The 15334-nt window shown below is 43.3% G+C and overlaps 1 protein-coding gene across 1 annotated transcript; it reads right to left on the reverse strand.

Moving 5' to 3' along the window:
• Positions 1–1406: 1406 nt before the first annotated feature.
• Tm4sf4 (transmembrane 4 L six family member 4) lies at positions 1407–15077 on the reverse strand. Its single transcript, XM_057757194.1, has 5 exons — positions 14732–15077; positions 13970–14059; positions 6639–6775; positions 3433–3622; positions 1407–2062 (listed from the first exon to the last, which is right to left on the reverse strand). Exons 1-5 carry the CDS (start codon positions 14903–14905, stop codon positions 2045–2047), a joined length of 609 nt encoding a protein of 202 aa, XP_057613177.1. The 5' UTR covers positions 14906–15077; the 3' UTR covers positions 1407–2044.
• Positions 15078–15334: the final 257 nt, after the last annotated feature.

Raw genomic sequence — 15334 nt, forward strand, 5'->3', positions numbered from 1 at the left:
AAGGAGCCTTAGTAGAGGAACGGCCTCCATGAGATCCAGCTGTCAGGCATTTTCTCAATTAGAGGAGGGCCCAGGCCGTTGTGGGTGATGCCATCCCTGGGCTGGTGGTCCTGGGTTCTTAAGAAAAACAGGCTCAGCAAGCCAGGGAAAGCAAATCAGTAAGCAGCACCCTTTCATGGCTTCTGCATCAGTTCCTGGATCCTGCCCTGTTTGAGTTCCTGTCCTGACTTCCTTTAATGATGGACAACAATATGGAACTGTAAGCCAAATAAACTCTCTTCTCCCCAACTTGACTTTTGGTTGTGGTGTTTGGTTGCAGCAATAGAAACCCTGGCTAAGATAGGTGGTGAATGTGAGAACTGACTTTGGAGTGTGCCTAACCCATGCAGTGCCATCCACCTGGTTGGTGGGTATGGAGGTGGGACGGGATGGTGATTCCCTCTGAGTTCCTCTGCTTGGCGCACAAGTTACACTGACAGTATTGCCTTTGTTTCAAACTTAACTTCAGATTACACCAGATGAATGTGCTTCAACACTCCTTTAACAGATAGGGAGGGCCGGGGGGTGGTGGCGCACGCCTTTAATTCCAGCACTCGGGAGGCAGAGACAGGCGGATCTTTGTGAGTTCGAGGCCAGCCTGGTCTATTAGAGCTAGTTCCAGGACAGGCTCCGTAGCTACAGAGAAACCCTGTCTCGAAAAACCAAAAAAAAAAAAAAAAAAAAAAACAGATAGGGAAACTGAGGCTTACAAATCCACTTTCAGGGCCCTCTAAGCTGGTGTGTTGAAGAAGTGAAATTAGAAGCCAAACGAATTTGATTTCGCATCAGTGTCTGACCAATGAAACTAAAATTAACCTATTAGCATCACAGCGCATGGAATTAGCATGACCTCTTAAATCAGTCTTGCCCAATAGGCTGGGAAACTATTATCCAATCAGCTTCTTATGACTTTTTAAATGCTGGAACAAACAACGTAGTTGGCCAGACATAGTGGCATATGCTTGTAATACCCGCTCTGATAGAGTAAATGTGGGAAGGTCATGATTTCTCTAGCAACTTAGGTTACATAGCAAGTCTTTAAGAGTCGGGGAAAAAAAAAAGCTGAAAAAGTCAAACAATAAACAAAAAAAAGCAAAGAAGGAATGGAAAAATGAAAAAAAAAAGAGAGAATGCATTTATAAAAAGAGGAAGGACAAGCAGGAGCCAGGTAATGGTGGCATACATCTTTAATCCCAGCACTCAGGAGGCAGAGGCAGGCGGATCTCTGTGAGTTCAAAGTCTACAGAGCCAGTTCTAATACAGCTAGGGCTGTATTAGAGAAGTCCTGTCTCAGAAAAAAAAAAAAAAACCCAAAACAAAACAACCCCCCCCCAAAAAAAAAGAAAAAAAAAAGGACAAACAGGTATGATTCTTTCTTCTTCTTCCCTAGCACACACACCATGTTTATTGTTTTAATTCTGAATTTAAATAATTTAATTTAATATACACGTGGAAACCCTGGCTAGTGATGACAGCCTCATAAAACTAGTCACAAGCAGTCCAGACAAGTTAGCCAAATCAGGCTTCCCATAAAAATTATGTATCATACAGCAATTACTCCTTATCCCTGCATCCTGGAAAACTGGTTTTCACTTTAATGTTTTTTTCCCTTTGAGTTATGCAGATCTTCCTAAAATAGGAACATCTTTATATACAAAGAAGCAGCGCGGTAGGAGAAATGACTTCGTTCTGGTTACATTGTTTAGAGGAAGTCATGAAAAATCTGCTTTTAACTTCTTCTGGATTTCTAAAAGGGGAGCTAATTTGTAAAGTTACCCAATTATTATTAATTTTGTTTTGAAAAAACAAAACAACCCACCAAATTTCTAGGTTGAGCAAAGTTATGCGGAGAGAGAAAAGGATCCCTCCTGCCTCCCAAGCTCTGCCTGGGAGGAAGCAGACAAGAATTAGGAAGGCTGGGGCTGGGGCGTGTCCTAGGTGTGTCCATGGCACGCCCGTCTTCCCACGGGAAGTGCTGTAAGGTTGGAGCAGCTTGCCACACCTGTTAGACTGTTCCATTGCCCTAGAGGGGAGGAAAAGAAAATTAATTAAGACACCTGCTTTGTTTCGCATTCGTCTCCCTGCTCTATCTAACCCTCCCCTAACTTCTTCCTTTTGACTTCTCTTGTCCGTTCGTGGGTTTCCTACTAAATGCTTTCTTCAGCTTTTGACTTAAGTTTTAGACTTTAATCTGTGACTTATTTATTTTCAGTTAATGGCATGGAAACTTCTTTTTTTTTTAAATTATTATTATTGATTAGTAAAGCCACTTGTGGTGAAAGAAGTGTTTCTTTTGAAAGCTACAATGAAGCCAGAACCCATGCAATGCTCCATTCCTATGCCTATGCCGTACAGTGAGGAAACAATTCCAGGCACCATTTTTGCTGAATCTCATGAGTGTGCAAAAATCGATGTGTAGCTATTACCCTGTAGTAGGCCCTGAGCCCGTAATACTAGCAGCACAGCTAATGCTCACACTTCATAGGTAAACAACTCAGGGCACCTGGCCACCCATTGGCCACCCACCCAGTTCTCACAGCCTGGATATTAAGGAGCCTTCCCATCTGTCACTTTATTTAAGAACCATGCCAGACTCTGGAGGCTCTCAGCTTGCGTGGACAGAAGCTGACCTGCACACCTTTATATAAGCGAGACAGCAGGATGCTGAGAAATCAGTCAACTTGCTCACATCCCGTGACTAGCAGATGTGGAAGTGGGCTCTTTCTGAACCATGTTACTGGGGTCTTCACATATATTTTCATATATATTTCACATATATTTCATATATATATGTATATATATATATTGCGTATTTGAAATGTAAAAATGTTACTATTTTATTCATGTTTCAATCTGTTTATAATAAATGTGTGTGGATACATAGCTGCCTGATCTGATTTGGTTATGTGTTGAAGTCATCAGGACTGTTTTATTACCTATAGATTTGTTTTTACTTTTTGTATTTTGTTATTGATATTTTATGGTGGACTTTGAAAAGTCATCTTGACTAATTTCCCTCCTTTCTCTTCTTGTATCAGAAATTGTCTAGGCTTTGCCCTGATCATCTTCCTCGGAGGCAGTGAGAATTCTCGGCCAGATGGAATGTACTGTTGCTAGGAACATGCCCATCTGGCAAACACGTCCTGAAGCCCTTCTATTAATGCTAAAGTTATATATCTCCATGTGTAGCTGGTTGTGGGGCTGGGGAGTGTGGTCAGCTTCAGTCTGGGCACACTGCTCACTACATATACAATAAGACAACGGTGCTGTTTGTATGAGCTGGTCGGAACCCTCGAGTCCCAGACAGCCATACTCACTGCCGTCATCTCGTGGTGACGGCGGCCTAACCTGGCCTCCTTGGCTCTGAGAAGAAACGGTAGAATCCTAACTTACCCCACAGCAGCCACAGCACTGGCAGTCTCCACAGAGGGTTCCCAGGAGGCCATTGACCACCTGGATGGCACAGAGAACCATCTGGATGCCTCCAATGACCAGCAGAATGGAGAAGAGGGTCAGATTCCAGGGGACCACATCTTGGGGCTCTGTGCACTTGCTCCACAAGGCTTGGTCATTAAGATAATCACTGCAGGTGACAGGGAACAGGCAGGAAGGCGACATTTGTCAAATGTGTGTGATCCCCCTACTCTAGTAATTAGCCATTACCATTTCTCTTGTGCAAAACAAGCCCTGTAACGAAACACCCGGAATATCAGCAAAAAGAACCCAAGCACATCTCCCCAGGTACTTCTACTTCTCCCATGCGGGTGGTCATCCCGGACATTTCATGTCTTCATCCGTCGATTCCACACAGAAACCCAGGGTTCTTTCCTTTCTGCTCTGCAAACAAGGATGCTGAGGCCCAGAGACTTTGTGTGCTTTGTCCCAGTCACAAACTACTAAGTGACAGAGAGATTTTTGTGGGCTGGCCAAGAGGACAAATAAGCACACAGACATTTATAAAGAAGGGGAAACTGAGGCTGCACCAGGCAGCATGTTGATGGCCTTCATCCTAGTTATCATTGTTAGAGGCCAGTTTGATTGTCACAACATATCAAGTGGCCATCCACAACCGCGTAAAATAGATCGTGTCACTGACTAAAAAGAAGTCTGTCAGCCAAGTGTGATGACTGACATCTGTAATCCCAGCACTTGGGAGGCTGAGGCAGGAGGAATACCTTTAGTTTGAGGCAAGCCCAAAGATAGAGTGTGATAGCTTGTCCTAAAACCAAACAAACAGCACGAGACTACATCCTGAGCAGAATAGCAACAGCACAGGCACTAAGATGGACAATTGCTCAATGGGACCTCATGAAACCAAAAAGCTTCTGTAAGGCAAAGGACATTACCAATAAGACAAAACAGCACTTCACAAAATGGGAAAATATTTTCACCAGCCCCACATCTAACAGAAGGCTCATGTCCAAAATATATAAAGAATTCAAGAAACTAGATATCAAAAAAACCAAATAATCCAATTTAAAAATGAGGTATAGATCTAAACAGAGAATTCTCAATAAAGGAATCTCAAATGGTCAAGAAACACTTAAAGAACTGTTCAACATCCTTAGTCAAGGACACCACAAGAACACTCACAGAATCAACTGACCTGGGCTTATAGGGGCTTACAGAGACTAAACTGACAACCAGGGAGCTTACATAGGACAAGCTGGAATCTTAGAGGCCAGCTTGGTAACGTCTGTCTTTTCACTCCTAATCCTGGGTAATTTCTTATTGTACAGTGAACAGAGATGGGAGAATTCATGAAATCTTGATCCTTCCAATAAGGTTGACTCTGCTATTTTTACTGTGACGCTATTGGTAGATGAGTGGTCACTGTGAGGAACAGATAGAGAGACATAAGATGGGAGCATGCGTGAGAGTAACACACCAGAAGCAGCTGTGAGGGGAACAGGCCTCATCCGAGGCCCGAGTACACAGCGCTCTGAAACACGGTTTTCTGCTTTCCGGCTTTTACCTTACTCAGCATTTCTGGTGTTATCTACAGGTGCAATGGTCACTCTCCTGACCTTGGTCATTGGTTCCAGGCCATCCCAAGCAGGGCGTGAGCATGCCTATTCCAGGAAGTGTGAGAGGCCTTCCCTATCACAACCACTGGCTGTTGTATTGCTTTGGAACGGTACAGCCTCTATTGTGTTCCCTTCCCTCTCCCTCCTTCGTTTTTGACACAGCATTTAGGCTAATTGACGTTAAGTCATGAAAGGCAATGTTCGCCACACAGCAGAACACAACAGAAAGCCATAGCTAACACTGCATGGATGCTGTTGATGGAAGGAATATCAGAAGGGTCCTTCAGAAAGACATTACCCACTGCTTTCCTGACTCCTACCGTGGGAGAAACTGAACCACCAACAGAACATCTCTAGAGAAGACTCAATGTGCTGGTGTCTGAATTCTATGTTCCTCAATCTAACCCACGGTGATGGAGCCTCAACAGTCCACTGCAAGGTATGAAAGAAACATCTTGGAGTCACTCCATATGATGTAAAGATGACAGATCTATGCTCGTGTAGTTGTGAGAATAAGGTTGGGGTGCTTGGTGCCTGTGAATACACCAAGACCATCAGATCAGAGCCAGTGCCTCCCACCTTCCCAGTCTGAAGACAGTTCTTGAAGTTTCTAAGGATCTTATTATAAATGAACAAACAGTAGTTTGAGTTAGTTCAGCCATCCCTCTGCATGTTCAGGTACCACATATGTAAATTTGATCATAAATAACTGGTACAATGCATCTGTAATGAGCATGTCATTGTTCTCTAAGCAAAACAGTGTATCAGCTGTTTGCATAGCATTTCCATTGCATCAAGTATTATAAGCAATATGCAAATACTGTTGCAAGTCTGTGCAGGGTACTTGTGCATCAGTAACTACAGATGTTCTGGAGCCTCCGTGGATGCGGAAGGACAACTGTTTATTAGTAAACTGCTTGGTCATTTTTAACGGACCCATTCTCTATGTGCTAGAAGATCCAACAGCCATTCTTTCTGATCTTCAAGGATGTTCAGCCACTGTGCAAAATAGAGGGTCTGAGATAATGAGCAAATGAGAAATGGTCCAAGCTTCTCAGAGGAGTGTAGTTATCTAATAGAGCATCTACTACAATGGAAATGTTCTATATTTTCGATATTCAGCACATAAGCACACAAGCTACAAGCCACAAGCAGCTAGTGAGTACTTGAAATATGGCTAGTGAAATTGTGGAGTTAAATTAAATGTTGTAGAATTCATTTATTCAGCTGGGACTGTCGCTATGGTGTTCTATGTGGCAGGCGGATTCTGCTCATGTTACTGAAGACTAGGAATCATCTAGAGGTTCTACACTCTGGTCCTAGCTATACCCTTTGAGGACAAAAATATTAACTACAATCTGCTAATGTTTGGATGTGAGCTGTGACACAATAAATTTTCTCTGGACAACTAAGGCATCCATCTGTTTCTCTCTTGTTTGTCAAAAATGACCTAGAAGTGAGGTCTATGCAACTTCTCCTAACCACAGAGTCAGCTTTGCCTTGAGGGACGACATTTTAAGAGTACATAATGAAGGGGCCATGACATTACGTTCGTTGTACAGCGAGCCTTACCCGCTGTGAAAGGGGTATCCCCATGTATTATTGGACATCAAGCATTTGGGCCCCTTGTTGATGGAGACAGCTGAGACGACGAATGAGTACCCGGCACCCAGGAATCCAATCACAGCAAACAATGTGGAGGTGAACATCTGAAAGGGAGGAGAGACAAGAAAGTTCTTAGACCGTGTGGAGATTATTCATGCTCAGTTACACCGCCCAGCAAACCTGCCCGGCCTGACGCTAAACATGATGAGCATAGGATAGCAGTCATTTGTAATTACAGATGGAACCTACAGCTCTCTCAGATGGAGCTCTGTGACTCCTGTTCCCTTCATTCTCCACTCCCGTCTTTTCACTTATTCAGTGATTGAGGACAGTGTATTATTTTCAAGGTTTCTTGTGAATAAAATTGGTTTTCTCACAGACATGAGATAAAATTAAAATGAAAATAGCTTTCTGCTTCTTTGATCCTCCTGTATTGGCCTATTCTAGCCAGAAGTCATTAAACTATTACTGTTTGAACATATAGGGGGTCTTTGAATTGTATTAAAAAAGAGTCCCTTTTCCAGGAAAGGAAATCGGTCTCTTAGGAGTTCTGGTTGATGCCTATAAATCTTATCACATTATATATTTGCAACCATTAGTCACTGCCTGTCACTAATCTGAAATTCTGATAGACTTGCTACCACATCTTATTATTTAATGTGTTAGTAAGTAAAGAAGCACTTCTATTAACATTTCATGCATTGGCTGTTTTAATATTTTGTTTTTGAATCTTCCAATATAATGAATTTCCTTTAAAATCCAGTGAATGCTATTTTACACATTTTTGAAAACTGGACACAATGATGCATGCCTATAATTCATGCTCCTGGAAGTGGCGGCAGGAGGCTCAGAAATTAAAAGTCATACTTGGCTATATGTCAAGTTTAAACCAGCCTGAGTTACAGGAGACCCTGACTAGAAAAAAAAGAGATAAAAGTTATTTTGAGAGGGTATTCATATATAATTTTCACCTAGAGTGTGAGAAGATTGTGGCAAAGAGCGAGCACAGAGTAAACACATCTCCATTTAGGAAATGAGAAACTAGGTTAACAAAACCATCAACAAGGAGATAGTGCTCCCTTTTATCAAAACATAGTCATTGAGCTTCTCCTAGACCACCTCTGTCTATAAAGATAATCTCATATGTAATGCAAATGTTCTAGCTTAAAGGAAGTACAGAAGATATTAACTTCATCAGTGTATCTTGTTTAATTTTACATATTTAATATGTTATCATTTCAACATGTAATCAGAATAAAATATATGTCTTTTTGTATCAGTTCTTTGGAATATGGTCCTATTTTGAATAGAGCAGTCCCTTTCCACTTCCTCAGGAGCCATGTGGGACGGCCATGTTGAACACTCTTCATCTAGGTCATTTGAAATTTTTGGTAGGAAAAAATTTTAAAATTCGTGGATCTGGTGTTCACTGACTTCATGGAAATGTGTCCTCTCAAGAAAGGAAGACGTGATAAAGAGAGGAATGTAGGCTGGGTGGTGGTGGCGCACGCCTTTAATCCCAGCACTCGGGAGGCAGAGGCAGGCGGATCTCTGTGAGTTCGAGACCAGTCTGGTCTACAAGAGCTAGTTCCAGGACAGGCTCCAAAACCACAGAGAAACCCTGTCTCAAAAAACCAAAAAGAAAAAAAAAAAAAAAGAGGACTGTAGTCATTCTTAAGCAAATAGAAAGTGCTTTATTTTGCTCTACAGTGTATCTGAAAAGGAGTGGGGCATTGGATTCCAGCTTTGGAAAGCTGTAAGTGGTATGTTATACTCTTGAGTTCCAGTTTGAAATACCCCACCTTAAAATAAATTTTAGAAAACACCCTAATTTTCATAATCTTACAGAATAGGTGAATCACATAAAGCAACTTTACATCACATTATTTTAATTCACATCACATAAAGAGTCCTAAATGTTAGTCAAGTTCACTAGTGGGGTACATGGTCTTTTTTTATTGCTTTGCTAGAGGGTCTTACTATGTAGACAAGGCCTGTCTAGAACTCACAGAGATCCATTTGCATCTACTTCTCTGTCCTGGGATCAAAAAGCTAGTGCCACGACACCCAGCCAGATATGATCTGTCTTAAAACCATCATGGGTTAAGTCCCATTTATCATAGGTTTTATAATAAAAACCTCTTTTATTCAATGGGAGTTTACTGAGGTCAAATTAAGTATGTTAGGGCAGCCACTCCCTAAAGTGATAGTATTTAAAGTGAATAGGCAAAATATCTGGGGCAGCATCCAAGGTAGCGCCTCTGGAGAGCGGGCGCTGCCTGCCAGGTTTTGGAGTCCAGAGTGAAAACAGTCATCCTAGCTTTGGCCATGCTTTGCTTTATCAGCCTGAAAGGAATAAATAGAAAAGAGGAACACTAATGTGTCATGGTCACGGGTATGAATTACAGGGAGTAGGAGCTGGGTCTAAGTTCTGGCTCCTCCCGCATGACCTTGAGAAGTTAATCATTCTGCCTCGGTTCCTCTTTCATAAAACGAGGCTCAGTAACAATAATTAATGACTAAGAGAACCTGTTCAGTAGTGACTAGTGACCCTTCTAGAAGAACCAGACATTTCTCAGTGTGGGGATGAATTATTAAATAATGCCCAGCATGCCACACAGTGATAAGACGCCAGAGATCTTTTGTTCTTATTCTCAGGAAAATTTCCATGACACCATAATGCATTCAATACATGAGCGCCTAACAATATATTACTATTATGCTGCAATATTTTTATTGTTGAACCCTCACCTTCCTTTCTACAAATGCAAAAGTCTGGGGAGAAAAACAAAAGTAAATGAATTTCCTCTTAGATGGTTGTTCCAGAAACACATTCTGCAGCCAAATGCTCTACCGTTGAGCTACCCCTGCAAACACATTTTGTTCACACTGCTAAACATGCATGCATATGTTGAATGCTGTAAAAGTTTTCCTTGAAACAGATGATAAGAAAATCCTGTATCAGATGCCTTCTAACTCACCTCCTGACCACCTTATGACCTCCCTAGCCAGGTCCTGTGATAACTGAGGCCAGGACGGTTATTGCTCTGACAAATGACCGTGTCTTTGGCCATTTATTTTATGCTGATCTCATGGCAAGGATGATGGGGCCAAAAGGGGAGGAAAAACGTGTGGCCTGAGGATATAGTATTTACAGGGCTGGGCAACGGCAATGCGAGTAAAGAAGATACTTCTGGTGGCACTGCCCTTCCTACTTGACAAATATTCTGAGAGACCAATAGGGGCTCCCTGAAGGCAGTCTTCTCTCTGTCTGTCCTTCCCTCCTTTCTCTCGAGGCTAGCGTCTGAGTGCAGGGATTACAGCGTACCGGCAAACCCACCTGTTTTCTCCTAAAACAGTAGTGTCCCGTATTTTCTGTCTTGGCTCAGCTTGAGAAAGCTATGTGGGCTCCAATCAAGAACTGAATGTTCAACCTGAGATTCTTCACTTGTAGAACGAGGACTTGATTGTGTAGTTTAAAGGGCTTTGGTGAGGGGTAAGCCTGAGAAAGTATAGACATCCCCTGTCACCTCCTGGTACTCCTTACTTTATTTGCCTGGTGTGGATTTCTCCAGGATTTATGCCTTCAATACCGAACATGTACCTGGGATTTCCTTTCCTTCTCTTTACACTAACGTTGCAACGTCTTTCCCAGATTCTGGTAATATCTTTCCGAAAGTTAAAAAATGCCGTTGCCAAAACTCATTTTACAAGAGGGCATTTTACGTTTTTGTTTTGTTTTCTTCAAATTTTTGGTAGGCTGGAGATTAACCTAGTAGCATACACATGGTAGGTAATCATTTTGCTACAGAGTGTCATTCCTAGCCAGAGAATATGGGTTTTTGAAGATAAGAGTGAAAAGAAGGAAATCCACACTTTAACTTCTTACTTTATGATCACGCATCCTTGAAAAGCATTGCCTTTCTTAAGTTTCCCCAATCTGTCACTGGAAGGAGTAAAGAACGAGATATCCAGGATCTGTCTGTAGGGGGCAGTAGTGAGCTGATCACAAGAAGAAACGCAGACTCAATTGCCTACGGATCGCCTTATGATGAGACCAAGATCTTTCTCCAAAAAGTCTACCACATTGCCCTGCCTGGCGTGTGGATGTCGGGATTTATTACCTGATACTGTTAAGAACTGAAATGCCTGCCTTGCCCCCCAGCTATCCCCTTTATCAATCTACTTTCCACCGTATTATTAAAGACGCTCAACTTTGAGTCAAGTCCGAGGTTTCTAAATGGACCTTTGCTAAAGTGAATGAGTTGATCAAATTAATTGGTTGTCCCACTGGGCCCTGAGAGACCAACATTTTCCAGGCATTAAAGAGAGTACAGGGGGCAATGACCAAACAGACAAACAGTTAAAGTCACTGAGACTCTTAGTCGTGGGAAGAGGAGGTTGGGACCTAAAAAACGAACCTAGGTCAGGGCTTCAAAGGCCACCCTGCAAGTACCTACCCTTGCTGTTTTTCCTGGCTCACGTCAGCCTAATCTATCTCAGAGAGTTCTGACCTTCGGGCTGAGCTTCAGTCTCCTCCCCTCACAGGGGCCTGTATGGGGTCAGAGATCACACACACACACACACACACACACACAGAGGGAGAGAGAGAGAGAGAGAGAGAGAGAGAGAGAGAGAGAGAGAGAGAGAGAGAGAGACACCACCTAACTCATTTTCTCAGGCTTCACAATGAAACTATGAGTTAGGTAATTTCAAGGTTGGTTACAGGTCACAAGTTCACTTTATCTCCACAGCCACCCACCTACCTTCTAATTCCTGCTTTTTTTTTTTTTTTTTTTTTTTTTTTTTTTTTTTTTTTTTTTTATAACCGAAGGACAAGAATGATGTAAGTTCAGTTAATATTTGGGGAATGTTCTAGAAAAACATAACAATGCCAGTGGAGGTGAGGGAAACTGCCACTCTGGCTTCTGCTCTGTTTGCTTATAAATCTTTCTACTGGCGGGGCTTCTCCGAGCTCCACAGACAACTGGCGTGGTAGCATTTACAAAAATAACTCAGAGGGTCACTATGTAGTATGCAGCTTTGTGTGTGGTGTGCTTGTATCATGTGTGTGTGTGTGTCTTGGAGGGGGACAGGGACACTACCAGGTTCCACAAAGCAGGGTGTATGGAACCTTACAGCCATGTCAGGAGAGGCCATACCAACATAGGGGAGGCCAAAGTTGTGCTGTTAGGCCAGCGATACCAGGTTCATTTCTTGTGGTTTGAAAAGAAGTAAGATATATAGGTGCATTTTGGGTACTGATCTTTGATTAAAACACAACCCCACCCATACCAAGAAACCCAGGCACTGACTGTCCAGCACGGTGCCTCGGTCTCTAGCAGCTGAGGCCTAAAGCCTTGGTTTCCTGTCTGCACAGCTGGCAGGTAGAATGCGGCCATCCTCAACCCACTCCAAGGGCAGATCCCAGCAGGAGTTCTCAGGAGCCCTGGGAGATGATACATATTGACCAGGCCAAATATTTCAGAATGTATTTCTCAACTGTACTGGGAACAACATGAATTTCTTGATTCACTCTTTGCTTCATTTAAATCTAATGAAATTAAAGCTTTGTATAATACTTTGAACATGGTTGTGCTTCTCACTCTAGTTATAGAGAAACCTAGAAAGACACAAGCAAGCCTGCACCCCTGCCTGCCTGCCTGCCAGCCTGCTGTGTGGCACTCAGTCACTGTCTAGTTCTGCCCGGCACCAAAAACGCTAAGACCAATTTCTAAGATACGGTTTTTCCTTATTTTCATTCAAATTCCTTAATTGCTGTTTTTTTAAACCGTCATCTTCAACCTATCTTCCAAAGCTGACAAGTTTTAAATGATCTGATGGGAACATGAATTATATAACTCTTCCTTTCCTTCATAGCCAATCATAGGGAAATATTATCAAGTATATACAATATTTGACACAATTACATCAAATGAATTGCTGCCGTTTCTTATATTCCTTGTAAATGATGACTTTAAATGTTGAAATAACCATTTCCAGTATTTACGGTGATTTTTAGAAGTGATGTTCTATGAATGATACGATGTCACACAAAATCTCCAGTGTTTTATACAGAGTACAGTGGGCTTTTTGTGTGCACTTGGTAAATGCCTTCTTCCTTGAGTAAATGGACAGATGATGGTGAGAAAGAAATGTCAAGGCAATTCTGCTTCAGAATGGGCAGAGAGACATTCAAGAATCTAAAACTGGCTCAGGTGTCTCCTTGAGGGCAACTTGGACCCCAGGACGCTGGAGCAGGAGCATTCTTTACCCATCAAACCCAGCGTCTGCCTCCGTCATATTTTTGCCTCATCATATAACCAAAGCATTTTATTCTTTTATATCACTATTTTGTAAGAAAAACTGAAATTATTAGCAAACATGAACATGGTGTTAGGTTTTAGTCACCTAATGTCGCCTGTGTTCCTAGAGTCTTGGATTCTTCCTTTGTTAGAAGGGAGGTTTGAAGATTTAGAAACAGCAAAGAGTTATCCCCATAGAAACAAGGATTTCCTCCCTTTCTAGAATGAAAACAACCGGAGGAGGAGGGAAAGGAAACTGTCTTTGTCATTTGGACACATGTATCTGTGTGGCAGGGTTTGACCATATCTAGGGAATTCTGCTCCAGTCCAACTTGTTTATCTTAACAGTTGGTGTCTTGCCCAGATGCAGAAGTGGGACCTGACCCGCATGCCAGCATTCCTTCTGTGCCCCGCTCCCCTGGGAACATCAATGCCTCCCCAGTCTCCAGTTCTACAACTAAAAGATGGATGCCGTGTGAAACAGGAGAGGAAGCTGAACTGAGGCAGATTCTGGGTGGCAGTGGGAATTGCTGGGCCTCCAGAAATAGTGCCCTTGGCTGTGGTAAAGGAGGGAGCTTGGTGGGCTATTAGGGAGAGGAGATAGCATCCTTTATCTTGCCCTGGGTCTCCTTTAATGAGGAGGCCAACTCAGAGACAGAAGAAAGATAGGATTTGTTTAAGTTCTCCTAGCTTCTTAGTGGCAAAGGGAAGTCTGGGGCCCCACCTCAGTCTTCTCTATGTGTCCCTCCAGTTCTGAAGCTCTGACATCACTGAGTACTTGTGAAACTTAAGTGTCTCTATACCTCTAAGTATGAAGGTTGTAGAATTTAATACATTTATTCTTATTCTTCTGTATCAATCAGAATCAGAGCTTAATCATTTAGTAGATGTCCCAAGAGTCTGGGTTGGGGCTGGTTCAGCACACCCATAGTGCCCAGCACAAACCTGCAGTGGACCCCAGAGTCCTTCCGGCTGTCGACCCGGTCAACTCACCGCAAATCGCTTCCCGCAGCCCGCATTGCCACAGCAACCACAGCAGTCATTGTTCTTCAGGCCCAGGAACACCAGCGCAGGGAAGATCATCTGCCGGCAAGAGAAGGGCTCAGAGTGCATGCGAAGGGAAGCCTGCGTTTTCTCTCTGGTCAGTGAAGACCTCAGGTCTCAGTGGCTTAAGGAGGCAGGCAAGACTTAACAGCAAACAAGGCTTGTGGGTAGATAGGCGGTTTTGAGTATGGAGGTTCCGTTTGGCCTGACTGACCAACTTCTGTGAGGAGATTTTAAGAGCTGGCACCCTGAGTTTTCATTTAAAGGGAGAGTTAGGGCAAGGAAAAGAAACTTGGTATCATGCTACAACCTGGAGGTCCCACCTATATCAGAAACGCAGGGCCAAAGAAACCGAACGAGAGCTTTTGGACCTCTGCGTTCTAACTCAGTCCATTTGTAGAAGGCACTGGGCTTTGTTTATAATTCTTACTGGCACTATTTTACTGGAATAAAGCAATCAAGTGGCTGTTAGTTTGATTCTCTGGGCTCAAATGTCCTCTGGTGATTCCAGCCCAAGCTTGGGGATGAACCACTTAGTAACCCAAGATGTCCCCAGCCGCTGATAGGAAGGGGGAGTATATCAAGGCCCTACTTTTCAGTACGTAAAGGTCGTTAGTTTCAGAATGGCATCCCAAGTACTAAGCACAGAGGGAAAAAGGATGCGAGCAGGGGAATTCTCTGTTATGGGAATATTAAGGTTTCTCTACTCACCAAGACGCCGCTTCCCGCTATTCCTCCGAAATACCAGACCTCTTCGGAAAGGTGGCTGTTGTCGTCCACCACCTTTCCTCCAGGGAAGAACAACAGGATATTTGCCAGGAGGCCAAACACAGCCAGGGGAATGAGGGTGCCCCCCAGGCACTTGGCACAGCCCCCGGTGCACATGCTGGATGGCGCAGAAAAGCACAGAGATCAAAGGCTCCTCACCACCTGCTTCGCGGGTCTCCTCCGCGAGTTTGGCAGCGCGTTCTCGCAGCTGTACTCAGTTCCGTAAGAAATTTGGGGGCCAAGGGTCAGAGCTTTCTGAACTGTTTCCTTGGAGTCGATTCACTCCTCAACTACAGCAGGCCCTCAGTGGTGATGGGCATTTATATCCCTGACCCCATGTCTTTTTTTTTTTTTGCACCCCCATAAATGAGATTACGTTCTGTGCAATCGGTCAATTGTTTTGCCATGGTGACCAATAACCTCTGTTAATAATCCACCAGCACAGACAAGACACTCAAGTTGGTACAGCGGAAGAGAAGGCTGGGGCAGGCAGTGTGTGGGACTGTCTCTTTAAATTCTCCCGGTCCCTGCCCAAATAAAGAAATA

The sequence above is a fragment of the Chionomys nivalis genome, chromosome 24 (genome assembly GCF_950005125.1).
Source record: "Chionomys nivalis chromosome 24, mChiNiv1.1, whole genome shotgun sequence".
Classification (NCBI taxonomy): Eukaryota; Metazoa; Chordata; class Mammalia; order Rodentia; family Cricetidae; genus Chionomys; species Chionomys nivalis.